This window comes from Symphalangus syndactylus, chromosome X, assembly GCF_028878055.3.
Source record: "Symphalangus syndactylus isolate Jambi chromosome X, NHGRI_mSymSyn1-v2.1_pri, whole genome shotgun sequence".
In the NCBI taxonomy this organism is placed as follows: Eukaryota; Metazoa; Chordata; class Mammalia; order Primates; family Hylobatidae; genus Symphalangus; species Symphalangus syndactylus.
The window spans coordinates 156,826,863-156,852,500 of NC_072447.2; the positions used below are offsets into that span (position 1 = coordinate 156,826,863).

At 50.8% G+C, this 25,638-nt stretch overlaps 1 protein-coding gene across 10 annotated transcripts; it reads right to left on the reverse strand.

The window, feature by feature from the left end:
* Positions 1-11,890: 11,890 nt before the first annotated feature.
* Positions 11,891-21,936, reverse strand: FAM3A (FAM3 metabolism regulating signaling molecule A). 10 transcript variants are annotated; one of them, XM_063634594.1, is made up of 11 exons: positions 21,654-21,887; positions 21,409-21,461; positions 18,495-18,608; positions 17,986-18,083; positions 17,538-17,561; positions 14,177-14,300; positions 13,993-14,051; positions 13,521-13,592; positions 13,135-13,219; positions 12,932-13,058; positions 11,891-12,633 (listed from the first exon to the last, which is right to left on the reverse strand). In XM_063634594.1, exons 3-11 carry the CDS (start codon positions 18,563-18,565, stop codon positions 12,538-12,540), a joined length of 756 nt encoding a protein of 251 aa, XP_063490664.1. In that variant the 5' UTR covers positions 18,566-18,608; positions 21,409-21,461; positions 21,654-21,887; the 3' UTR covers positions 11,891-12,537. The 10 variants fall into 10 exon arrangements, with proteins under 10 accessions (XP_063490664.1, XP_063490663.1, XP_055124838.1 ...); XM_063634593.1 differs by having other exon boundaries at positions 21,559-21,887; XM_055268863.2 differs by lacking the exon at positions 17,986-18,083 and having other exon boundaries at positions 13,521-13,571; positions 21,559-21,895.
* Between the last annotated feature and the right edge of the window lie 3,702 nt (positions 21,937-25,638).

Consider the following 25,638-nt stretch of genomic DNA (forward strand, 5'->3'; position numbering starts at 1 on the left):
GGTGGCTCATACCTGTAATCCCAGCATTGTGGGAGGCTGAGGAGGGAAGATTGCTTGAGCCCAGGAGTTTGAGACCAGCCCGGGCATCATGGGAAGACCCTATTTCTACATAAACAGATTTAAAAAAAAATTAAAAAGGCATGGAAGGCATATGCTAGTGTAAGTATGAGGTACATTGAGTATCCACAGGGAAGTGTAGTGACACCTGTCACTTTTGCCTGCCCAGCATCAGGTTGCAGCACCTTAGTTTTCTTTGGGGGAACCATCCCTCCTCCACTCTCAGTACACATGGTTTGCATGTGGATGACCCCCAACGCTGGGTCCTGGAGTGGGCACATAACCAGGTGTAACCAGCCAGCCACTCAGAGTGATGAAAACATAATGCCATAATCCAATCTGGACCAATGAGTGTTAGTCCCCAGGGACTTGTACTGAAGTATTGGGAATGCCATCCCAAGTCACAGAGAGGGAGACTAAAAGAAAATCGTATTTATTTGGAATGGGTACTGCAATGGGAATGTGTGTGCCATAGTAAACTGTGTATATTCAGGGAGGTGAAGGGAGAAAAAGGGTTTTGTTGTTGTTTTTGTTTGTTTGTTTGTTTTAAGGCAGGGTCTCACTCTGTTGCCCAGGGTGGAGTGCAGTGGTGTGATACTGGCTAACTGCAGCCTTCACCTCCTGGACTCAGGTGACCCTTCCATTTCAGCCCCCTCGAGTAGCTGGGACTACAGGCATGTGCCACCATGCCTGGCTAATCTTTTTGTATTTTTTGTAGAGATGGGGTTTAACCATGTTGCCTTACGCTGGTCTTGAACTCCTGGGCTTAAGCAATTCTCCTGTCTCAGCCTTCCAAAGTGCTGGGATTACAAACATGAGCCATTGCAGCAGGCTCACAAAGGGTTTTTTTTGTTTGTTGTTTGTTTGTTTGTTTTTGAGATGGAGTTTGGCTCTTGTTGCCCAGGCTGGAGTGCAATGGCACGATCTCAGCTCACTGCAACCTCCGCCTCCTGGGTTCAAGCGATTCTCCTGCCTCAGCCGCCCGAGTAGCTGGGATTACAGGCATCCGCCACCATGCCTGGCTGATTTTGTATTTTTAGTAGAGACGGGGTTTCACTATGTTGGTCAGACTGGTCTTGAACTCCCGACCTCAGGTGATCCGCCCTCCTCAGCCTCCCAAAGTGCTGGGATTACAGGTGTGAGCCACTGTGCCCGGCCGAGAAAAGTTTTTAAAGAAAAAATGGGAATTACATAATTATTTTCAGGTAATTATCCTTGGCTACAAGGATTAATAACAAAGGTGGCATCAGTCCAAGTTTGGACAGGCAGTTGCTGGGTAGATGTCTTCACAGAAGTGTTTTGCAGAGTCTCATGATGGGTTTTGCTTTCAGGCATCACACATGAGAACCTTCCCTTCATGGCCTTCCCCAGCTGTGGTTTTCAGGTTTTTTTTTTTTTAAGGTGGGGTCTTGCTATGTGACCCTGGCTGGAAGTGCAGTGGCTTTTCGTGGAGCGATCCCACTACTGATCAGCATGGGAGTTTTTACTTGCTCTGTTTCTGAGCTGGGCCGGTTCACCCTTCCTTAGGAAACCTGGTGGTCTCCTGCTCCCAGGAGGTTACCATATTGATGCTGAGTTTAGTGAAGACACCAGATCAGAATAGCATACCACAGCCCAGAAATCCTGGACTCAAGTGATCCTCCTGCCTCAGCCTCCCCAGTAGCTAGGAATACAGGTGTGTACTACCATGCCTGGCTAATTTTAAAAAATTTTTCGTAGAGACAGGGTCTCCCTATGTTGCTCAGGCTTATCTCGAACTCCTAGGCTCAAGGGATCCTCCCATGGCAGCCTCCCAAAGTGCTAGATTACGGGGGTGAGCCACCGCACCTGGCCTAGCATGGAAGTTTTAACCTGCTCCATTTCCAGCCTGGGCTGGTTCATTCCTCCCTAGACAACCTAGTGGTCCTCCATTCCCAGGATACTGATGCTGAGCTTTTTGTGGACACCTGATCGGCATGGCATACTACAGCCCAGAACTCCTGGGCTCAAGCAATTCTCCTGCTGCAGCCTCCTAAGTAGCTAGGACTACAGGCATGTGCCACCACACCTGGCAGGGTTTTTTTTTTTTTTTTTTTTTTTTTTTATGAGACAGAGTCTCACTTTGTCACCCAGGCTGGAGTGCAGTGGTGCGATCTTGGCTCACTGCAACCTCCGTCTCCCAGGTTCCAGCAATTCTCCCACCTCAACCTCCTGAGTAGCTGGGACTACAGGCCTGCGTCACCATGCCTGGCTAATTTTTGTATTTTTACTAGAGACAGGGTTTTACCATGTTGGCCAGGATGGTCTCAAACTCCTGACCTCAAGTGATCCACCCACCTCAGCCTCCCAAAGTGCTGGGATTACAGGCGCGAGCCACCGCACCTGTTTTGTTTTTAATACAAGTGACTCCATTTTGCTTCTGGCAACTTTCACATTTCCCCTTTTTGATCGGGATCTTTCTTCAAAAGCAGTAGGTTTGGATTGTCCCTCAGTGCTGGGATGGACCAGATAAGAGGGAGTGATTGACAACTAAGAGTCAGTGTCAAAACCCCTTTAGGCACATCTGAGCAACAATGGAAATTTGGAGAGAGTTGCACTCAGACTAAGTGTACCTGAAGTCCATCAAGTTCAATTTTTTCTGTTCCGTGGTCTTTGGCCATCATCTGGAAGCCCCGTGCCAGCATATTCTGTTAGCAGCTGTACTTCCGCAGAAGTTTCACAAGTAACAAGTACAAATTGTCAAAAGGAAAATGCAAATTAATATTAGTAGTAATATGATACCCCCAGTTTTCATAATGGTTTTGAGCTATGAACCTAGGCTTAAAGGCAATCAAGTGAATAAATCAAATGACCATGGGGAATTAGGTGAGACCCATTATAACCTATGTGACCTGTTATAACCTATGTTTTGTAATTTCGTGTATATGGGGCCTCAAGTTCCCCAGGGGAATTTATCCAGGTTCAGCATGTGCTATTAGCAATAGAACAGATATTTCCTGATTTAACCAACAGATACTGAAGGATGTCTTAGGTCAGGTTCTGTGAGGTTACTGACAGAAGCTATTGATTGTGCAATTTCAATTACACCATTATCCTGTCAATGAAAAGGCAGACATAAGAAAGGAAAAATTAAGAGTGACAAGATTTTCATTTTGATGGGTGAAGCTCTCAACTTCTTTTTGTTTTGAGATGGAGTCTCGCTCTGTCGCCCAGGCTGGAGTGCAGCAGCATGATCTTGGCTTACTGCAACCTCCGCCTCCCAGGTTCAAGCAATTCTCCTGCCTCAGCCTCCCGAGTAGCTGGGATTACAGGTGCGTGCCACCACACCCGGCTAATTTTTAAAAAATATTTTTGGTAGAGATGGGGTTTCACCATGTTGGCCAGACTGGTCTTGAATTCCTGACCGCAAGTGATCTGCCCACCTCGGCCTCCCCAAGTGCTGGGATTACAGGCATGAAGCCACCGTGCCCAGCCGAAGCTCTCAACTTCTTGTTCTGGTTTGCAGTTTGAATGTCTCTGGTTATGGCATCAGGTGGTTTGGAGAACTTCCTGTGTGACCCATACATCAAGCATGAGACTTGTCCCTTGATATTTATACTAAGTTTTCTAGCTTCAGCTTCAAGGCCTTTAGCAACATAACAGTTTTTTTTCTTAGTTGGAGAGTTTTAGCCAAATATTAGAGGAAATTAGGAGGATTTGGGGTCTAGTCCCGTCTTCAGGTAGATAAGAAACAATGCAAAGGGCTGCAATCTAATAACAGGCATATTTTAGTGTTTTTCCTTTAGAAACAACTTTTTCTGGGAGGCCAAGACGGGCGGATCACAAGGTCAGGAGATCGAGACCATCCCGGCTAACACGGTGAAACCCCGTCTCTACTAAAAAAACAAACAAACAAACAAAATAGCCAGGCATGGTGGTGCGCACCTGTAGTCCCAGCTACAGATTTTTTTTGAGACAGAGCCTCACTCTGTTGCCCAGGCTGGAGTGCAGTGGTGCAATCTCAGCTCACTGCAACCCCCACCTCCTAGGTTGAAGCAATTCTCATGCTTCCACCTCCCAAGTAGCTGGGATTACAAGCATGAACCACTGTTTTTGAGACAGGGTCTCACTCTGTCGCCCAGGCTGGAGTACAGTGGTGCCATCATGGCTCACTACAGTCTCAACCTCCTGGGCTCAAGCAATCCTCTCCTCCTACCTGAGCTTGCTGAGTAGCTGGGCCTGCAGGTGCGCACTACCACACTGGCTATTTTTTTTTTTTTTTGTAGAGATGGGGGTCTCCTTATGTTGCCCAGGCTAGTTTTGTTTTTTTTTTTCTAACTTTTGTACCTTTTCTATTTTTAGTAGAGACTAATTTTTGTATTTTTAGTAGAGACGGGGTTTCATCATGTTGGGCAGGCTGGTCTCAAACTCCTGACCTCGTGATCCGCCCGCCTCGGCCTCCCAAAGTGCTGGGATTACAGGCGTGAAGCACCGCGCCCGGCTTGCCCAGGCTAGTTTTAGAACTCCTGGGCTTAAGTCATCACCTGTCTCAGCCTTCTAAAGTGCTGAGATTACAGGCATGAGTCACCATGCCCACCTAATTACTATATTTTTGATAAAGTAATTAATGCCCTTAATTTTTCCCTTTAATTAATTAGATATTTTTCATATATTTTGGTAGAAAATATTACACAGAATGTGAAAACATACGGACAACATGATTACATAGAAACAGATTCCCTGGCTTTCATTTTGAAATTTTTGTCATGAGACAGTACAATATAGTAATATACACTTGCCAGTTTATAAAAGGACTGTTGCATCCAATTTCTGACAAAATGAGACCTGTTCGTGTGGCTGAGCATTATTTGACCCGATAGGTAATCTTATGAAGGCTGAAGATCAAAAGTTTGGGTAAAGCAGCGTCTACAGCAGTTTGCTTTAAAATATCTTTTTAAAATCCTTTTTTTTCCGTATCAAATGAGTTTAGAGGTTAAATATTCAAATGTTCACATTTCAGTTAGGACTGGCTGAATCGTATGAGAAAAACAGAATTTCCAGTGGCCTTGAATTTCAGCAACCAATTCATCTTTTAATTTGCCAACCTGGTTTGCTTGATTAGTCAGCACAGGTGGAGAAGCACTTTTCAAAAAGATATTTACAGTTGTTTTTTTCCTCAGCTTTTTCTGGATTGTACATGACAGACAAAGCAAAATTTTTATGCTGGACAGAGATACCTTATGTGATGGCTGTGTGCTCAAGAGTTTGACCTGTTTGATCTGAGAACCTAACTTTCACAAACGTTGATCTAGTTTTTTCCTTTTTAGACTATCAATCTTTTGATTAACTGTTCCGTCACCCTAAGCAATTGTCAGCCAGGCAAACCTCCATACACGTTTCTGAAAGGAATGACTCCTAAGTGTACAAGGCTAGGTTGTTGGTTGCCATGGAGCTGTTGTAATTTGAAAGCACCCCCTCTTTGTTTTTCTTTTTCTTGGCTGAAATGCCCTAAGGAAAAGTTATAAGCAGCTTTTGAAATTACCAGTAGTAGATTATCTTTTTTTATTTTTATTTTTTTGAGACAAGATCTCACTCCATCGCCCAGGCTAGAGTGCAGTGGTGTGATCCTCCCACCTCAGCCTCCTAAATAGCTGGGACCACAGGCGTGTGCCTCCACGCTAGCTACCATTTTGTATTTTTAATGTAGGGTTGGGGTCTCATCAGGTCGCCCAGGGTGAAATTATCTTAATACAAGTGAAGAAGCTGGCTGGGCATAGTGGCCATGCCTGTAATTCTAGCACTTCGAGAGGCCAAGATGAGTGCATCATGTGAGCTCAGGAGATAGAGACCAGCCTGAACAACATGATGAAACCCCATCTCTACAAAAATTAGCCAGGCGTGGTGGCAGGTGCTTGTGTTCCCAACTCCTTGAGAGGCTGAGGTGGGAGGATCGCTTGAGTCCAGGAGGTTGAGGCTGCAGTGAGCTGAGACTGCACCACTGCACTCCAGCCTGGGTGGCAGAGTGAGACCCTGTCTCAAAAAAAGAAAAAAGAAGAAAAAGGCCAGGTGCGGTGGCTCACACCTGTAATCCTAGCACTTTGGGAGGCTGAGGCAGGCAGATCACGAGGTCAGGAGATCGAGACCATCCTGGCCAACATGAGAAAATACAAAAAATTAGCCAGGCGTGGTGGTGCATGCCTGTTGTCCCAGCTACTCGGGACGCTAAGGCAGTGGAATTGCTTGAACCTGGGAGGCAGAGGTTGCCGAGATCGCGCCAGCCTGGTGACAGAGCAAGACTCCATCTCAAAAAAAAAAAAAAAAAAAAGAAGAAGAAGAAAAAGCCAACAGATTCAGAGTCAGCAGAGAGGAGGAAGAAAAGCAAAGCAGATAGAGAAGTTAGGCGCCTCTACATACCAGTGTTTTAGTTTTATTTATTTAATTTTATTTTTTATTTTTATTTTATTTTTTTGAAACAGGGTCTCACTCTGTTTCCCAGGCTGGCCTTGAATTCCTGGGCTCAAATAATCCTCCTGTCTTGGCCTCCAAAAGTGCTGGGATAACAGGCATGAGCCACCGTGCCCAGCCCCAATTCCTTTTAAAGGTGATTTTGTTTCAGGTCTCACTTCTTTTTTTCTTTTCTTTTTTCTTTCTTTCTTTTTTTTTTTTTTTTTTGAGACAGCCTTGACCTCCTGGGCTCAAGCCATCCTCCCACCTCAGCCTCCCTAGTAGCTGGGACTACAGGTGTGCACCACCACACCTGGCTAATTAATTTTTTTTTTTTTTTTTGTAGAGACAGGGTCTTGCTGTGTTGCCCAGGATGGTGTCAAATTCCTGGGCTCAAGTGATCCTCCTGCCTTGGACTCTCAAGTGCTGGGATGACAGGTGTGAGCCACCATGCCCAGCTGTAGGTCCCACTTCTGACTCTAGTGATGTCATCCTAAATAACAGAGAGGATCTCTAAGAGAAAATGATATTTATTCTGGAATGCGTTGCAGTGGGAATGCGTGTGCCATGGTAAACCGTATGGTAAACTGTGTGCGTATACAGGGAGGCAAAAGAAGGCAAAGGTTTTTCAAGGAAAAGTGAAGAGGATCACCTAATTGTTTTGAGATAATTCTCCTTGGCTACAAGGATCGACCTCAGTCTGAGGTTGGACAGGGTTAGGGTTAAGTTGCTCAGCTGGGTGCGGTGGCTCACGCCTGTAATCCCAGCACTGTGGGAGGCCGAGGCGGGTGGATCACCTGAGGTCAGGAGTTCAAGAGCAGCCTGGCCAACAAGGTAAAACCCTGTCTCTACTAAAAACACAAAAGTTAGCCAGGCACGGTGGCGCATGCCTGTGATCCCAGCTACTCAGGAGGCTGAGGCAGGAGAATCGCTTGAACCTAGGAGGCGGAGGTTGTGGTGAGCCAAAATCGTGCCACTATACTCCAGCCTGGGTGACAGATCAAGACTCCGTCTCAGAAAAAAATAAATAAATAAAGTCAGCCATGCACGGTAGCTCACGCCTTTAATCCCAGCACTTTGGGAGGCTGAGGCAGGTGGATCACTTGAGGTCAGGAGTTCAAGACCAGCCTGGCCAACATGGTGAAACCGTGTCTCTACTAAAAATACAAAAATTAGCTGGGTGTGGTGGTGCACACCTGCAATCCCAGCTACTTGGCAGGCTGAGGCAGAATTGCTTGAACCCAGGAGGTGGAGGTTGCAGTGAGCCGAGATCGCCCCACTGTACTTCAGCCTGGGTAACAAGAGCAAAACTCCATCTCAAAAAGTTGCTGGGCAGATGTCCTCGCAGTATTTTTTTTCTGTGTAAGGCTGTGGTTTCTGCAGTTTTTGTTACCAAGCATTTGTGCACAAGAACCCTCCCTTTACAGCCTTCCCCAGCTCTGTTTTTTGTTTTTTAACACAAGTGACTCCATTTTGATTCTGACAACTGTCATGGCAAGGAAGGTGGAAACACTTTTCTGCTGGGATTGCCAAACTGGGACTTCTGTTATTGCCTCCCTACCCAGGAAGACAGCGTGTTGGAAAATGAAGCCAATACAGAGAGAAAAACAAAGCCAAGAGGTGGAGAGAGCCCAAGTCCCTTGGGCTTCGGAGTCCATTACAGGAACAATGCATTCTGCCATCCTCCCTTTTTTTTTTTTTTTTTTTTTTGCTTATGCCAGTTTGAGTTTGAATTCTGGCATTGTAAGTGAGGACGTCCTAACTCCTAAAGGGCAGGCCCAGGGGGCGATACCCTGGCAAAACAGGACGGTGGGATATATCAAACTTACCTCCTCTTTGGGAAGTCAGGCAGGCTGTGATCCATGCCATCAGCTTCCTAGCCTGTGTTGGGCTGTGACACTGGTGACCCCAGTGAGGGTGCAGCCCCATGAAGAGGTAGAGGCTGTCACTGTGGCTCACTATGGTGTTCCTGGACCAGTTCAGGCACTTGGTGAATGTTTAGTGAACAAATGAGCTGAAGGAACAAATGGAGGAAGGCTGGGCAATCACAGCAGTTGTTGGAGAAGTGTCAGGGAGCCCAAGCCCCTCCCAGCCTGGCAGTATAGACACTCCGTGAGCTTCCGTTTCATTCAGGGGCAAGCTGGTAACCTTGTGGAATTGTACTTATCTGGCTTGTAGTCTTGCTGCACCGCAACTCTCCTCTCCCCACTAGGGACCTTTACTTTTTTGTACAGTGGAGACGATGGCCACACTTACTGGCTAGGGTTGTGGTGAGGTGTTACCTATGGTATAACTGAGGTATTGATGCAAGAAGGAAGTTGAGATTTGTGTCAACATATGGGACCATGTGGGTACAGATGAGACAGCACTGGTCACATGTCGATCACTGGAGGGATGAGCACATCAGAGTTGATAGGTATTTGTTCCAGGGCACCCTATAGCTGCCAAAGTCCAGGGATGCTCAAGTCCCTGATATAAAATGGATACATTATAGTTATACATTTTTATTCTCATAGATTCTTTTTTCTTTTGAGATGGAGTCTCGCTCTGTCATCCAGGCTGGAGTACAGTGGTGCAATCTCAGCTCACTGTAAGCTCCACCTCCCGGGTTCAAGCGATTCTCCTGCTTCAGCCTCCTGAGTAGCTGGGACTACAGGCGTGTGCCACCACGCTCAGCTAATTTTTTGTATTTTTAGTAGAGACGGGGTTTCACCATGTTAGCCAGGATGGTCTTGATCTCCTGACCTCTTGATCTCCTGACCTTGTGATCCACCCGCCTTGGCCTCTCAAAGTGCTGGGATTACAGGCGTGAGCCACTGTGCGCCCAGCCCTTTTTTGTTTTTTTGAGACGGTGTGTCGCTCTGTCGTCCAGGCTGGAGTGCAGTGGCGTGATCTCGGCTCACTGCAACCTCCACCTCCCAGGTTCAAGCGATTCTGCCTCAGCCTCCCAAGTAGCTGGGATCACAGGCATGCGCCACCACGCCCAGCTAATTTTTATGTTTTTAGTAGAGACAGGGTTTTACCACGTTGGCCAGGCTGGTCTGAAACTCCTGACTTCAGATTATCTGCCCACCTCAGTCTCCCAAAGTGCTGGGATTACAGGTGTGAGCCACCGTGCACGGCCTGATTTTTTTTTTTTTTTTTGAGACAAAGTCTCACTCTGTCACCCTGGCTGGAGTGCAGTGGCACAATCACGGCTCACTGCAGCCTCAACCTCCTGGACTGCAGCAATCTGCCTGCTTCAACCTCTGTTAAGTGCTGGGATTACAGACATGAGCCACCAAGCCTGGTCCCATAGAATCTAAACCATCTCTAGATTATTTATCATGCTTAATACAATGTAAATGCTATGCAAATAACTATTACACTGTATTGTGTGTGTGGTTTTTTTTTTTGATAGGATCTCACTCTGTTGCCCAGGCTGAAGTGCAGTGGTGTAATCTTGGCTCACTACATCCTTGATCTCCTGGGCTCAAGTAATCCTCGTCTCAGCCTCTCAAGCAGCTGGGACTACAGATGCATGTCACCATGACTGGCTTATTTTATTTTTTTGTAGAGATAGGGTCTCGCTATTTTGCCTAGGTTGGTCTTGAATGCTTGGGCTCAAGTGATCTGCCCACTTTGGCCTCCCAAAGTGCTGGGTTATAGGGCATGAGCCCCTGTGTCAACTTACACTGTATTTTTTTTTTTTTTTTGAGACGAAGTTTTGCTTTTGTTGCCCAGGCTGGAGTGCAATGGCACAATCTTGGCTCACTGCAACTTCTGCCTCCCGAGTTCAAGTGATTCTCCTGCCTCAGCCTCCCAAGTAGCTGGGATTATAGGCGCCTGCCACCACGCCCGGCTAATTTTTTTTTTTTTTTTTTTTGAGACAGGAGTTGCGCTCTGTCACCCAGGCTGGAGTGCAGTGGTGAGATCTCAGCTCACTGCAAGCTCTGCCTCCCGGGTTCACGCCATTCTCCTGCCTCAGCCTCCCGAGTAGCTGGGACTACAGGTGCCCGCCACCATGCCCACCTTTTTTTGTATTTCTTAGTAGAGACGGGGTTTCACCATGTTGGCCAGGCTGGTCTCGAACTCCTGACCTCGTGATCCACCCGCCTCGGCCTCCCAAAGTGCTGGGATTACAGGTGTGAGCCACCATGCCCGGCCACTGTATTGTTTTTTACTTGTACTATTTTTTATTCTTGTATTTTTATTTTTTCCAAATATTTCCAATCTGTGGTTGGTTTAATTTGTGGACATTTTATTCTTGGATTTTATTTTTTCCAAATATTTCCAATCTGTGTTTGGTTGAATATGTGGACATGGAGCCCCCATGGATTGTATGCTAGTCTGTCTCCTGGAGATGTTTGCAATTTTCCATAGCAAGTCTAAAGAGTGAAGTGTGTATGATCCTGCAGTGGATCCATCATTACACATTATTTTTGTCCAAAACCATCGAACGTCCAACAGCAAAGTGAAGCCTCATGTGAGCACCGATGCTGGTTCAATTGACCGAAGCTGGGGGCTGGCAGGGGGCACACAGGAACTCTGACCTTTTCACTCAAGTTTTGCTGTGAACCTAAAATGGCTCTAAGAAAGTTAGTTTAAAAAAAAAAAAAAAAAAAAAGGAATACACGTAGAAAGTTCCTGGTGCAGAGGTAGGACTGGGTGTTTGCTGTGTGACCTTTTCAGTCCTGGCATCACCATCGTTTCCTCCCTAGTGAGCCGCTCCTCCAGGGCACCCCTGTGCCTCCAACCCCACATGTGCCTGCTCCAGAAGCACTTTTGTCTTCTGAAGCTCTGTCTGCGCTCTGCACTCTTCCTGGGATTGGCTCTTAAGTCCATCGCCCCTAACGTGGCCCCGTGAAGGACACCACAGTGCCTCCCATCTAGGAACTGCCTTCTCTCCTTTCGCTGAACTCAGACTGCTTCTGGGCCTCTGGATTTGATATTCCAGCAAAATTGCTTCTAATTTGCTGGCCCTCGCTTAGCAAAGGGAGGTATTAACCGTAACCTGGGAGAGACGCAAAAAGTCCAAGTGACTCAACCCCTCACAACCCTGACTTCAAAGGCAGCCGAAGTCTGTGGGCGACATGTGCTCTTGGATGATGATGGGGTGTGGTGGGGTGGGGGCTGAGCTGGTGTTAATCCCTGTCCCTGTCCGTACAGGCCTGCACTGGGTCAGAGGGAGTTGTTGAGTTTCCTGCAGCCCCTGAATGTGGAATCTTCTCTGCCAGACAAAGCCATGGTGGCACCACCTGGGGCCGCTCTGTTCACTGCTTGAGTCACATCTCAGTCGCAGCGGGGCCTGTTGGTGGCAGGAGCCCTGGAGACAAAAGGCTGTCTGCTAGGGCTGTGGGAGCAGCTTGGTTAAGACTCTGGAATCTGTCCTCCCGCACCCAAGAGGACACCGCCACCCCTGAGTCCGCACTGACAACAGCGTCTGAAGGCATTTCTTCTGTGGGGCCATCACTTTATTAAGGGGTCATCTAGAAGGTGGGCCCCCTGACAAACCGCGGGACTGTGATCAGGCTCCAGCTACTTCACCACCCCGGGCCAGCCTGCTCCAGGGGTCCCTTCCTGCTGAAAGCAGGCGAGACGCAGTCAGGCTCATGAAGCAGCCACCGGGTTTGGCTCACTGGAAGGAATCACATTGGAAACATGTTTAGCCCACAGTGCAGAGTCGCTCCAGAAGGGAGAGGTTCTGGAAGACGCCCCAACCTGCCGGGCTGCTCCCAGAGTTGCACAGTGAGGGGCAGGCACCCAGGGCCGCTCCAGGACTCAGGATGGGGACGGAGGTGGCATGAGGAATGGAGGAGGACGGGGCTAGATGGGCTGACCGGGGGGAACAGTGTTACGAAAAGGAGGCGGGTACCCTGGGCTCCCGTGACAAGGTGCGGCAGGGCTAGCCCCTGCAGCCCCCATAGCCCCCACCACCTTGAGACCACGTTCTGGTCACTGCCTCGGAGCCCCGATGTGTTGGGGCCAGGGAGCGCTCCTGCCCGGGCGTGGGGTGTGGGCCTTGGCCTCTGTCCACCCGGCAGCGCGCGTGCCTCCCTTGGCCTGGCCTCCCTCGGCCTGGTCCTGGCACTGGCCGTGCTAGCTGGCCGTGCTTCTCCGCGGGATGCAGCCTTCCATCTCCAGCGCCTCGGGCCAGCCTTCGTACTTGTTGGTGTGCTTACTGTTCTTCACGTGCTGCGGGGAGGGGAGCAGAAAGTCATGACGTTGGCCCTCAGGGACAGGGGACAGGAGTGGACCAGGACCTAGGCCGTCAGTCAACTGTGCTGTGTTGGCCAACGGTGCACTCTCAGGGCACATGGCCCCTCCACCCATCCCAGGGAAACATGGCATCAGCTGCGCTGGCCCCCACCCCTCATAGCTGGACTGGGGACGGTCCCCTGCTGGGGCGTGAGCAGCTGGGGAGCCTCGTGGCATGCAGGCAGAAGGCGCGACGGGCTGCCCTGGTGGGGGTGATGCCAGGCACCCACCATACCTGCTCAAAGGGGCTCTTGTTCTGCACACCCTTGGCCCCGACAAACACCCAGCTGTCCCGGAAGGCCAGCTCCTTGGCATTCCTGCTGCCCAGCTCACTGAAGAGCTTTCTGGTCTCTTCATTCATCCTGCAGCATGGGAGGAAGAGGTGTCAGCTGTCGCTGCAGAAGGGCAAGGCTGAGGCTGGCCTCCCCAAGCACCTACTTGGTGGCTGGGTCGTCGTAGGATGCCACGAACACCAGGGTGCCTTCGTGCAGTGGCCGAATAAACTTCAACAGGTCGTTGACATCTGGGGGGGCAGGTGCCACAGAACAGGGGTCATCAGGCACCACTGAGCACCCTCCCACCAGCCCATTCTCCAAACAAGGAAACAGAAGTAGGGATTGGGCCTGGGACAGACTGGTGTAGGAAGCTGAGGCATCCCCGTGACCTCCCACAGCCTCTAGACCAAGCTGGTGACGCCCCTGTCCTTTCTGAACCCAAGGAGGTGACTGAGAAGCCCCAAGTACAGACAGACAGAGCAGTGTCTCGGGAAGCTGCTCAGGTCATTTTGCTGCAGTCAAAATGCAAGATGCTGCGCTGCAACTCACCTCCGGCCCACATGTCAAAGGCCCGGGCCTCGATGAGCTCGCCGCTGACCCCTGTGTCAGGAGGGAGGGGCCCTGCTGGGTGAGCCAGGCCAGCCTCAGGGCACGGCAGGCGGGTAGCACCGGGGGGCAGCCCTTCTGGAAGCTTTCAAACAGTCCCCCAATACTCATCCATTTGTTCAGGCAGCTGCATCCCACCCCAAGCTGTGGTGCCTCTGTCTGGCATTTGAGGCCCTCCGGGGGCTCTCCATGAAGCACCCTCAACCTCCCAGAACCTTCCCTAGTTCTTTTTTGCCATCACGCTTTTTTGTTCATTGGGTCACTCCTCTGTGGAGCCTTGGGCTTGCACAGACTCCTTCCCAGGCCTCCCTGGGAGATCCTGAACGGGAGGGGAAGGGAGGGCAAACACCCAGAGGCCTCCTGGGGAGGGAGCAGGGAAGGAGGGCGGCAGGCTACGCTCAGCCAGGGGCCTCACCGTTCACCAGGGCGATGTTCAGCCCGCGGCCCACGTTGTCCTTGACGCTGCTCATCAGCCTAGTTGGGTGGGGTAGGGGGGATGGGGAGATCCCACATGGGCACATCTGCTCCACTCTCCCTTGCAGACCTGGCCCTGGATCCCCCACTCCCTCCCTGATCCCCATTCACCCCAAGGAGCTCACATCTTGTCCTCAAGGCAGATCTTGGGCCCAATGACGTTGGCGGCACCGCTGACCACACGGAAGGCCAGGTGCTCCTCAGGACACGGCTGGGGCAGGCCACACTTGTACTTCCTGGCCCGTGGCACTGGGCAGGGATAGCAGGTGTTATCCATGGGCCTGGCCCTGAGGTCACCTGAGATCTGAAGGGGAGGTCAGGACCAGCACACATGGTAGAACAAGTGACAGCAGAGCAGGACACAAGTAGGGGGATGTGGCTCAGGCCAAGGCTAGGGACACTTCCATACTCTGTGTCCTACTGGTGAGGCCACAGGGACCCAAGACAGAAGGATTTTCTGTTACTGGTGGGAGAAAAGAAAGGATGCTGAGGGCTGGCCTGGGCCATGGCACAGCCAGGAACAAAGCAGGGGTGAAGTCAGTCAGGCTGGGGGACTCGCTGCATGGATGAGGCCAACCAGAGCAAAGGCAGTGTGGCGGGGGTAGTGTTGCAGGGGGTGCAGCCTGTCTCCTGATTTTGATGGGGGTTGGTTGGGAGGACTGGAGCAGGATGGCTTCTATTATGGGTTGAATTCTGTCCCCTCAAGGTATGTTGAAGTTCTAATCTCCGGTACTTCAGAATGTGATGTTTGCAAATAGGGCCTTTGCAGTTCAGATGGGGTCATACTGGAGTAGGTTGGGTCCTTAATGCAACATGACTGATGTCCTTATAAGAACAGAAGTGACAAAGACACACAGAGGGAAGACAGCCATGGTACAGTGGAGGAAGAGACAGGAGTGACACAGCCAGAGGCCAAGGTATGCCTGGGGCCACTGGAACCTGGGGAGGTCAGGAAGGACCCTCCTGTAGAACTTTCAGGGTGAGTGCCGCCCTGCTGACACCTTGATTTCAGACTTCTGGCTTTCAGAATGGGGACAGAATCCATTTCTGTTGTTTAAGCCACCCAGTTGAAATGGCAGTTCCAGGAAATGGATACAGGTTTTGGCACCAGGAAGTGTGGTGCTTAGGTAACAAATACCTAAAAATGTGGAAATGGCTTTGGAACTGGGTAGTCAGTAGAGGCTTGTCTTAGTCCATTTGCTGCTGCCATAACAGAATACCACAGACTGGCTAATTTATAAAGACAACAGATTCATTTGGCTCATGGTTCTGGAGGCTGGGAAGTCCAAAAGCATGGCGCCGGCATCTGGTGAGGGTCATCCCGTGGCAGAAAGGTGGAAGGTGGAAGCAAGTGTATGAGACACAGGAAAAAAGGGGGCTGAACTTCAAGGTAACTAACTCACCCATAATAATGGCATTCATCCATTCACGAGGGCAGAGCCCTCATGACTAACTACCTCAAAAAGGCCCTCCTCTCAATACCAATACATTGACAAATTTCAACATGAGTTTTGGAGACGATGTTTAAACCATATCAAGGCTACAGAAGTTTGAGGTACATGTTAGAAAAGGTCTGGATTGCCTTTAAGAGACTGTTGGCAGGAGTATGGATGTTAAAGGTAATTCTGGTGACAGGAGGGGAGAACAATAGAGACAGCCTTTGTGGTCTTAGAGAATACAAATATCATCATGAACAGAACGTTGCTAGAAACATGAATGTTAAAGGTGCTTTTGGGTTGGGTGTGGTGATTCACGCATGTGATCCCAGCACCTTGGGAGGCCAAGGCAGGAGCATCACTTGAGGCCAGGTGATCAAGACCAGCCTGGGCAACGTAGTGAGACCTCGTCTCTACAAAAAATACAAAATAAGCTGGGTGTGGTGGTGCACATGCCTGTAATCCCAGCTACTCAGGAGGCTGAGGCAGGAGAATCACTTGAGCTATGATTGCGCCACTGCCCTCCAGCCTGGGTGAGAGAGCAAGACCCTGTCTCAATACATTCAAAACATAAATAATAAAAAATAAAACATTAGCTGGGTGTGGTGGCACATGCCTGTATTCGCAGCTACTTGGGAGACTGAGGTGAGAGGATTGCTTGAGCCCAGGAGTTTGAGGTTACAGTGCACTGGGATGATACCACTGAACTCCAGCCTGAGCAACAGAGTGAGACCTCTGTCTCTACCAAAAAAAAAAAAAAAAAAAAAAAAAAAGTGCTTTTGGTTAAGCCTCAGAGGAAAATGAGGGACACGTTATTGAGTTATTGGGTGCTGGAGGAAAGCTGATCCTTGTTATAAAGGAACTTGGCCCAGGTGTGGTGGCTCACGCCTATAATCCCAGCACTTTGGGAGGCCAAGGCGGGAGGATCACTTGAGGTCAGGAATTCGAGACCAGCCTGACCAACATGGTGAAACCCCATCTCTACTAAATATGAAAATTAGTTGGGTGTGGTGGCGGGTACCTGTAATCACAGCTAATCAGGAGGCTGAGGTGGGAGAATCGCTTGAACCCGGGAGGCGGAGGTGGCAGTGAGCCAAGATCGTTCCACTGCACTCCAGCCTGGGTGACAGAGCAAGACTCCGTCTCAAAAAAAAAAAAAAAACTTGGTTGAATTGTGTTCTAGTGTTTTGTCGAAAGGAGAATGTGTAAGTGCTGAGTGCTGAACTTGGATATTCAGCTGAGGAGATTTCTAAGCAGTGTTGAGAGCGTAGCCTGACTTCTCCTTGCTGCTTATAGTAAAATGCGAGAGACATAAGGAAGAAACTGCTGAGCACAAAGGAGCCAGAAAGCGAAGATGTGGAAAATCCTAATCATATTACAAAAACTGCAGAAGTGTCCCCTGGAGAGAACAGCAAGGCTGTTCAAGTGTTTGCCCCAGAGCTGAGGTATGTGACTTGTGCGTCTACTCAACCCTTTCAGCAGAAATCTACAATGAAGATGGGGTTATCTAGGAAGAGTCTGTGGGAAAGCTCTCTGATTTTATAGCTTGGGCCTCTATAACTTGCACAAGAGACCAACAAGGCTCTTGAGAATCTTACACCAGCAGAAACACTGCTGACCTGGAGTGAAGGGGGCAGAGATGAGATGAAGGGAAGGAACGGTGGCCTCGAGGGTGGGGCTGTCTCCTGTTTCAGAGCATGGGGTCATTCCAGCAGGCCCAGAAGAAAGAATCTCAGGCCACAGAGGATTCCCCTCAGGCCTTGAAACCAAATGAATTTTGCCCTGCTGGGCTTTGGACTTGCTTGGGACTGGTGACCTCTTTCTTCCTTCCAAGTTTCCCTTTTGCAGTGGGAGTGTCTATCCTAGGCCTGCCCCACCATCATATTCTGGCAGGAAGTAACTTGTTTTCTAGGTTTACAGTGGCGAGCAGCCCCCGGGGACCACGACAGCTGGTGTGGGGAGGAATAAATGGAAAACCGAAGCCCTACAGGAATGGGGGCAGGCAAGGATGTCACAAAAGGGAGGAGCAGGAAGGTGACAGGGGCCTTACCTGCAGTCACTGAGCTCTCTGGACCTGTGGATACAGAGTGGTTTCTGTTAGTGTGGAGCCGCCCAGGGCCTGTGGCAGGGCAGCCTGGCCCTCCTTACACCGCGAAGTGTAGACACAGGCAGTCAGGCTCAGGGGCCGGGGGCTAAGCCAGGCCGACCTTGGCATGCTTCCTGCTCAAGTGTAAGTCATGTTCAGATGAAAAACTCCCTACTCCAGGAACAAGGGGAAACAGAATTAGAAAAAGTACTTAGATGACCTGGCCGGGCATAGCGGCTCATGCCTGTAGCACTTTGGGAGGCTGAGGCGGGTAGATTGCTTGAGCCCAGGAGTTTGAGACCAGCCTGGGCAACATGGTGAAACCCCATCTCTACTAAAAATACAAAAATAATAATAATAACAATAACAATAATAATAATAATAATAATTTGCCGGGTTTGGTGGTGCGCACCTGTAGTCTCAGCTACTCGGGAGGCTGAGGCACTAGAATCGCTTGAACCCAGGAGGTAGAGGTTACAGTGAACCGAGATCGCACCACTGCACTCCAGCCTGGGAGACAAAGTGAGACACTGTCTCAAACAAACAAACAAAAAAGTACTTAGGTGACCTATTACCAGTCAACAAGGTGTAGAGTCCCCTCTCCATCTCAGAGCCTGCAGGGAGCAACCGGGGCATCACTCCCCATGTTCAGTGGAAGCTCCCTGCCCCTTACTCTGGCCCTACTGACTCCAGTTGGGCATAGAATTCTAGTGATCAGGTATTGGCTTTCCTAGATGAAGCAACCAGGTGTTGGGGGAGGCTGTGCGTGATGCCAGGAGACAGACTGGGGACAGCCAAAGGTAGCCTGCCAGGGAGGAGATAGAAAACCCAAGTCAACCCCCAACCCAGAGCCTCAACCACAGGCCCAGGTGGCCACCTTGGTGGCCTCCAGAGAAGGATAAGGCGGGGTCCCACACTCACTGGTGAAGAGTTGCTGGATGCGAGGAAAGCCGCTGCCAGGCCCACCCAGGAGGATGCTGACCACGATCCATGTGAGACCCACACTGACGACTAGGGCCACAATGCGGAGAGGGCCTGGGGGCAGGATAGACACAGGGTGGGGTCACCCCAGATACCAGCGAACCCCAGAATGACCCCATAGCCTTGCATGACTGAATCTCCCCTGCCACTTGGGAAGAAGTGGCTAGAGGACAAGGAGGTGGAGACCTGTTGCCTTCCACCAGGCCTGAGAGGGAGACTTGAGTTCCCTGGCAGGCGGAAGGAGGAAATTGAGTTCAAATCCCAAGGCTGCTGGGTTTGGTTCTCCCTGGCAGGTCTGGGAGGGGGCCTTCCAGAACTCTCTGCTCGAGAAGGGCTCCAGCCCTCTTCCCAAGAACCCCCTCAACTTCCTGCCCAATATGTTTGGGCATCCACCTGCCCCTCCTTTCCTCCTGTTCTGAGGGAGAAGGGTCCCTACTCCCTTTTAAGACCAGTCCCAGCCGGGTGTAGTGGCTCACGCCTGTAATCCCAGCACTTTAGGAGGTGGAGGCGGGTAGATCGTGAGGTCAGGTGTTCGAGACCAGCCTGACAAAGATGGTGAAACCCGGCCTCTACAGAAAATACAAAAATTAGGCGGGCATGGTGGCGTGCGCCTGTAATCCCAGCTACTCAGGAGGCTGAGGCAGGAAAATCACTTGAACCTGGGTGGCAGAGGTTGCAGTTAGCCAAGACCATGCCACTGCACTCCAGCCTAGCGACAGAGTGAGACTCTGTCTCAAAACAAAAACAAAAACAAAACAAAACAAAAGTAACAACAGTCTCATCATCTGCTGGGACCTGGATTGCAAGCTCCCCAGCCTTCTCTGATTTCTTGTAATAGTGGTCACTCTCGCTAGCTCGCTCTTTCTCCTGTATTTTCAACATCTTCAATGTTAAGGAAGCAAAGAAAACACTCTTCTTCAAAACCACATCCCCATCCTCTTTCCCCTAACCTTTCTTTTCCCTGTCAACCCCCTCAAAAGTCATCTATACTCATTCCATCATCTCACCTCCTACTCCCTCTCACCCTACTCCAGTCTGGCCTGGCTTCCACCACCTCACCACATCAGCTTGCTGCCAAGGCCGCTGATGACCTTTGTGGTGTCACCATCCCTGGTCACCTGTCAGCCCTGATCTTCCTTGACCTCTCAGTGGGCTGCCCATGTCCTCCTGACAGAAGCACTCACTTCTCTGCTGGCTTTCCGGACAGCACACTCTCCTGAACCAATCTCTCTGGACACTCCTCATTCTCCTTAGTTAGATCGTCTCCTCTACCCTCCCCTTAAAAGCTGGACTTTCCCAGGCTTCCATCTCAGGCTGCCTTCTGGTCCCTACCTGTAGTGTCTTTTTATTTTTTTATTTTTGAGACGGAGTCTTGCTCTTGTCCCCCAGGCTGGAGTGCAATGGCGCAATCTCGGCTCATTGCAACCTCCACCTCCTGGGTTCAAGCGATTCTCCTGCCTCAGCCTCCCGAGTAGCTGGGATTACGGGCGCACACCACTGTGCCTGGCTAATTTTTTTTTTTGAGACGGAGTCTTGCTCTGTCGCCCAGGCTGGAGTGCAGTGGCGCGATCTCAGCTCACTGCAAGCTCTGCCTCCCGGGTTCACGCCATTCTCCTGCCTCAGCCTCCCTAGTACCTGGGACTACAGGCACCCGCCACCACGCCCGGCTAATTTTTTTGTATTTTTAGTAGAGACGGGGTTTCACCATGTTAGCCAGGATGGTCTTAATCTCCTGACCTCGTGATCCACCCGCCTCAGCCTCCCAAAGTGCTGGGATTACAGGTGTGAGCCACCACACCCGGCCATGCCTGGCTAATTTTTGTATTTTTAGTAGAGACGGGGTTTCACCATCTTGGCCAGACTGGTCTCGAACTCTTTACCTCAGGTGATCCACCCGCCTTGGCCTCCCAAACTGTTGAGATTACAGGTGTGAGTCACTGCGCCCAGCTGTCTTTATTTTTTTGAGACGGAGTCTCGCTCTGTCGCCCAGGCTGGAGTTACGCTGTGGCACGATCTCGGCTCACTGCAACCTCAGCCTCCCGGGTAGCTGGGATTACAGGCACCTGCCACCGTGCCCGGCTAATTTTTTTGTATTTTTTAAGTAGAGATGGGGATTCACCATGTTGGCCAGGCTGGTCTCAAACTCCTGACTTCAAGTGATCCTCCCACCTCGGCCTCCCAAAGTGCTAGGATTACAGGCGAGAGCCACTGCGCCCGGCCTGTAGTGTCTTTTTAGATGATGTCATCTACTCCCAGCTCTTTAATTAACCACCATGTGTCAATGACTTCCTATTTTCTAGTTCCAGCCGTGGCCTCTCTTGAAACCACTCCCTGCCAGCTGGTTCCTCACTGGCCAGCTCCACTTGGATATGTCCACAAAGTTACCACCTTAGCAAGTCTGAAGTCCAATTCCTGAGTTCTTTCTACTCTCCACCCCGCCCCAACCTATCCCTCCCCAAGGATCTTCATCTTAGTTGTCCAGGTGACAGTAGGGCTGTCATCGGGTTCATGCCGAAGCCCACAGCCACTTCTGTCATTTCCCCTCTAAGACCACGCCTCTCCACCTGGACTGCCCACCTCCTCTCTCTCACCACTCATTTTCCAGAAAGCAGCTGGTCTGCTACCTGCGTTGGGAGATACTGACTATACCAATCCTCATGTCATAGCTCGGGGAGCTGACGTCCTCAGAGGTGAAAGGATTTGGTTAAGGTCAAGGAATGAGTGTGCAGTCTTCCATTTCCAAAACCAAACCCAGTGGTTCACCCGGGCCTCTCCAGACACAGATGTCGCGACGCTGGGCCTCCAGCCAGGTGCCCTTTTCAACTCCCTCCCGTTCGCTGTGGAAGCCACCCACCTGCCAACCTCATGTCCACTTCTCCTGCTGGGTTGGGATAGCCGGCAAATGCACTGTTTGGGGGGAAAGCGGAAGAACAGGTTTGGGTGGGGGTCAGGGGCAAGCCTGTGCGGGACCCCTGCTGGGGGCGGACGCAATCGGTGCTACGACCTGTTTGTCCAGCCGCCCGGCCAGGCAGGGCTCCTCGGAAACGCGCGGGGAAACCCTGCCTGGCCAGGAGAGGCCTCAGGAACCCGTTGGCTCACGATCTTGCCCACAGGAGCCTCCGGGGCTGGCAAGAAGATGTGGTTCTCTTGGGCTCGGGCCGTTCCTCCGGGCCTGGGGGCTGGCGACGCGGGCCGGGCCGCAGACTTCTCTGGCCGTGGGGAGACGTGGGCTCGGTCAGGGAGGTTCCCTGTCAGGCCCGCCGACCCGCTCCGCCCGGGGAGAGGAGGCAAGGTCGCTGCGCAGGGTGGCCAGGCAGGCCCGGCAATGGCGGCTAAGGGCGGGGCCACAGACCGTCGGCCCCGCCCCCGGCAGCAGCTGCGCCTTCTGGCTCCATGCAGGCCCCGCCTCCAGACCCGCCTCTACCGCTCGCGCTGGCCGCCTGGTGGGCGGGGCCTGAATCTGTCCCGTCCCTGGATCCCTCGTCGGCCCCGCCCCCGCAGTGCGTTCAGGCTGAACCCGCCGGCCGCCGGGTGAAAGGGGCCCACGTCGGTCCCGCCCCGGAAGTCTCTCCTCGGCCCTTTCTCGTGTGGGAGAGCCCTGCCTACCTAGGCTTGGAGGGCTGGGGCTGCGCTTGCGCCCTGAGGTTAGATTTCTGAGTCGTGGGAAGACGCAGATGGATCTGGGGCAGAATTAGAACCTGTTCCAAAGTTGATCCATGCGCTTTGTAAAGGCAAGGGAGGTACAGAGGCGCAGATAGGGAAGACCGCAGGATCCAGCGTGAGCCTCTGGCCGCCTTTCCTTAGGGTCTGTTTTCTGTCCAGAAGCGCGTTCCTGCTGTCTCTCGTTATCACTTTTATAATGGGACGGGGCGTCTCAAACTATTTCGACATCCTTGAAAACTCTTGCCTGCTCCGCCTGCCTGATCTCTAACACCCTCCTCCTCAGAGCTGCTCAAGCTGTGTTGTTTACGCCACACCCCACCCTAAAAGCAGAGGAGAATAAAACTTTCGGGGGCAGTGGAGGGGGGAGTTTAGCGCTATAACCCGAGGGTTTCACAGCAAACCAGAATTTATTTTGAGGCCTCTCAGGGTCAGCTTTCAAGTCACGTGACTTTCGCGTCCTACACAACTCTTATTTTCACTTGAAAACAACTGTGACGTCGTGAATTCCCTAACAATAGGAGAAAAGAAGGCTCTAGAAAGAGCGGTGCTTGGCTTTCCCAGCGGCTCCAAGCGGTGCCCGGCACCCAGCTGGCTGTGTGGACCTGGGGTGGTCTCCGGCCGCAGGCAGACGCGGCCCTTCGGTCTTTCTCCAGTCACCCCAATTCTCCCTGCCTGGCTCTCTCCCCTCCGCGCCTGCCCGCACGCTGCCCCACCCCTGCCCGGGCTCCCTCTGCCCATGAGAACACGGGTCAAACTCCCGTCCCTTCTGCCCTGCCGGCTGCCCCAAGTGCGCCCTGACCACCTACTGCGCTGGCATGGCCGGGGCCACCCTGATAGCTGATCCATCATCTGTCTGGAGGGCAGCAGCAGGGCCGCATGAGAACCACGGAAACCTCCCTGCCCTTTGACCCAACTTACGGGAATCTCCTAACCTTAGGGAAACAATGCAAAATACAGAGAAAGTTTATAGAGCCGGGCATGGAGAGCCCTGGTTAGAATCCAGCAGTTTCTATACTGGAGTACGCAACAGGGTCAAGGTCCCTTTCAGCTGCCTGCTGCGGGAGCCAGGGCTTTGCATTTGCGTTTTGTCATGGAATTTGACAGCCTCTCAAGTAATTATGGTAACGAATCTTGGGCTCCATGCCCTCCTCAGGGGGGCCCAGTCGAAGAAGCTCCAGGTTACTCACACCCTTGAGCTGCCAGCCAGTGTTTCTTCAAGGACAATATTTACATGTTGCTCAGAGCAGGCATTTATGAAAGGTTGCTTTAATGAGTTCTCCCGAGCGTTCCGAGACAACTCTCCCTTCCTCGGGGACACCACGTGGGTGATGGGCCAGAGGCCTGGGATTCAGTTCCAAGTCTTCCGTGCTTCCTGGGGCAGCCTTGCAAAAGTCCCTTATTTTCTCTGGGATGGTTTGGATTCCTGTGGGGGTCCGGCCAGCACGGTGACTACAGCACATGGTCTGTCACCATCCAGACCAACGTCCTGGGGCACACTCACCGTCATCTGTTCTTCCAGGTCAGCCCTCATAGATCAGGGCAGCTTCAGCAGTTCTCAAATAGCAGATGTTACAAAATGGGGGTGGGCAATCCTGCAGCAGACATCTCTGCACTTTCTGTTAGAAGGACACCCCAGGTATTTTTGAGCACTGTTCTGAAGACAGTGCATATAGTGGAAAAATCCAGAGTATACATACACTTAAAGCTGGGAGGGGCACCTGCTGGGGAGAATGCATAAGGGATAGAAACAAAAACAGAGGGCCCAAGCCTCCGCCAGAGAGAAGAGACTGAGTTCTCAGCAAACAGAACACATTTCAGTGCTGTGGTCAAAGGGATGTCAAGCCTCCTGAGGCCCGGGAAGAGCAGGAAACTGAGGGCAGAATTGGAAAAAATCAAGTTACAGACACACACCATGGGATAACCTCTATACAGAAAGGAGCACACCCAAAATAATACTATATATTTATAGATGTACTTTTGTATTGGGGTAAGACATATATAACATAACATTTGCCATCCAAATCATTTTAAGTATACGATCCTGTGGCATCAGTTACATTCACAATGTTGTACAACCATCACTACTATCTTTTTGTGTGTGTGTATATTACTTTTTTTTTTTTTCCAAGACAGAGTCTTGCTCTGTCTCCAGGCTGGAGTGCAGTGGCTCAATCTTGGCTCACTGCAACCTCTGCCTCCCAGGTTCAAGCAATTCTCCTGCCTCAGCCTCCCAAGTAGCTGGGATTACAGGCGCCTGCCATCATACCCAGCTAATTTTTATATTTTTAGTAGAGACGGGGTTTCAACATGCTGGCCAGGCTCGTTTCAAACTCCTGAGCTCGTGAGCTGCCCGCCTTGGCCTCCCAAAGTGCTGGGATTACAGGTGTGAGCTACCGCACCCGGCCATGTATTACTTTTATGGGCTCATATATATGTCCATAGAAATATAGAGTTGTTTTAAAAATTCTATCAATAGATATTTCTTTTTCTTTTCTTTAATTTTCTTTTCTTTTCTCGTTCTTTCTTTCCTTCCTTTCTTCTTTCTTTTCTTTTCGAGTCAGAATCTCGCTCTGTCACCCAGGCTGGAGTGCAGTGGTGTGATCTCAGCTCACTGCAACTCCTGCCTCCCGGGTTCAAGTGATTCTCCTGCCTCAGCCTCCCGAGTAGCTAGAACTACAGGCGCCTGTCACCATACCCGGCTAATTTTTTTTGTATTTTTAGTAGAGATGGGGTTTCGCTATGTTGGCTAGGCTGGTCTCGAACTCCTGACTTCAGGTGATCCGCCTGCCTTGGCCTCCCAAAGTGCTACGATTACATGCATGTGCCACCATGCCCGGAAATCAATAGATATTTCATTTCCACCAATACAGAAGCATCAGTTAACAGTGACTGGTTGACACTTTTAGGCAGTGGCTTGAGAAGGGCCCTGAATGATCCACCTACGTGGAACAATTTGAGATGTGCAAATGTGGAGACCTGAAGGCTTGTTATGGGAACAAAAGGTGGCTGTGTATAGAGAGGAGCGCAGATGAAGGGGACTTATCAGCAGTGGCAGGGAGTTCATGCTCAACAACTGGCAAAAAGCGAGGCAGCTACAGGATACTCAACTGGGGACTGATGCGCAGTGCCTCTGAGGTTCAGCTCTGGGCCTGACTGTCCGAGAAAGGGCAGCTAAGGTGGGCACAGTGAATCACGCCTGTAATCCTAGGACTTTGGGAGGCTGAGGCAGGAGGATTGCTTGAAGCAAAGTGAGACCCTGCCTGTATATATATATATATATATATATATATACGTATATATATATATATATGTATACGTATACATATACATGTATATGTATATATATATATACACACATACATACACACACACAAATAAATAAAGGGCAGCTAGACTCCACAGAAACCATGTTGAAGATTCC

Excerpts from the sequence above, each read along its gene's own strand:
- FAM3A (XM_063634594.1), bottom strand. The coding sequence starts at position 18,565 with ATGGATCGTGGTCAGCATCCTCCTGGGTGGGCCTGGCAGCGGCTTTCC. Across the intron at positions 17,562-17,985 it reads CCGAGTAGCTGAGACTACAG|GTCCAGAGAGCTCAGTGACT; the intron begins GTGCGCACCACC and ends CTGTATCCACAG. Across the intron at positions 12,634-12,931 it reads ACAAGAGCCCCTTTGAGCAG|CACGTGAAGAACAGTAAGCA; the intron begins GTATGGTGGGTG and ends CCCTCCCCGCAG.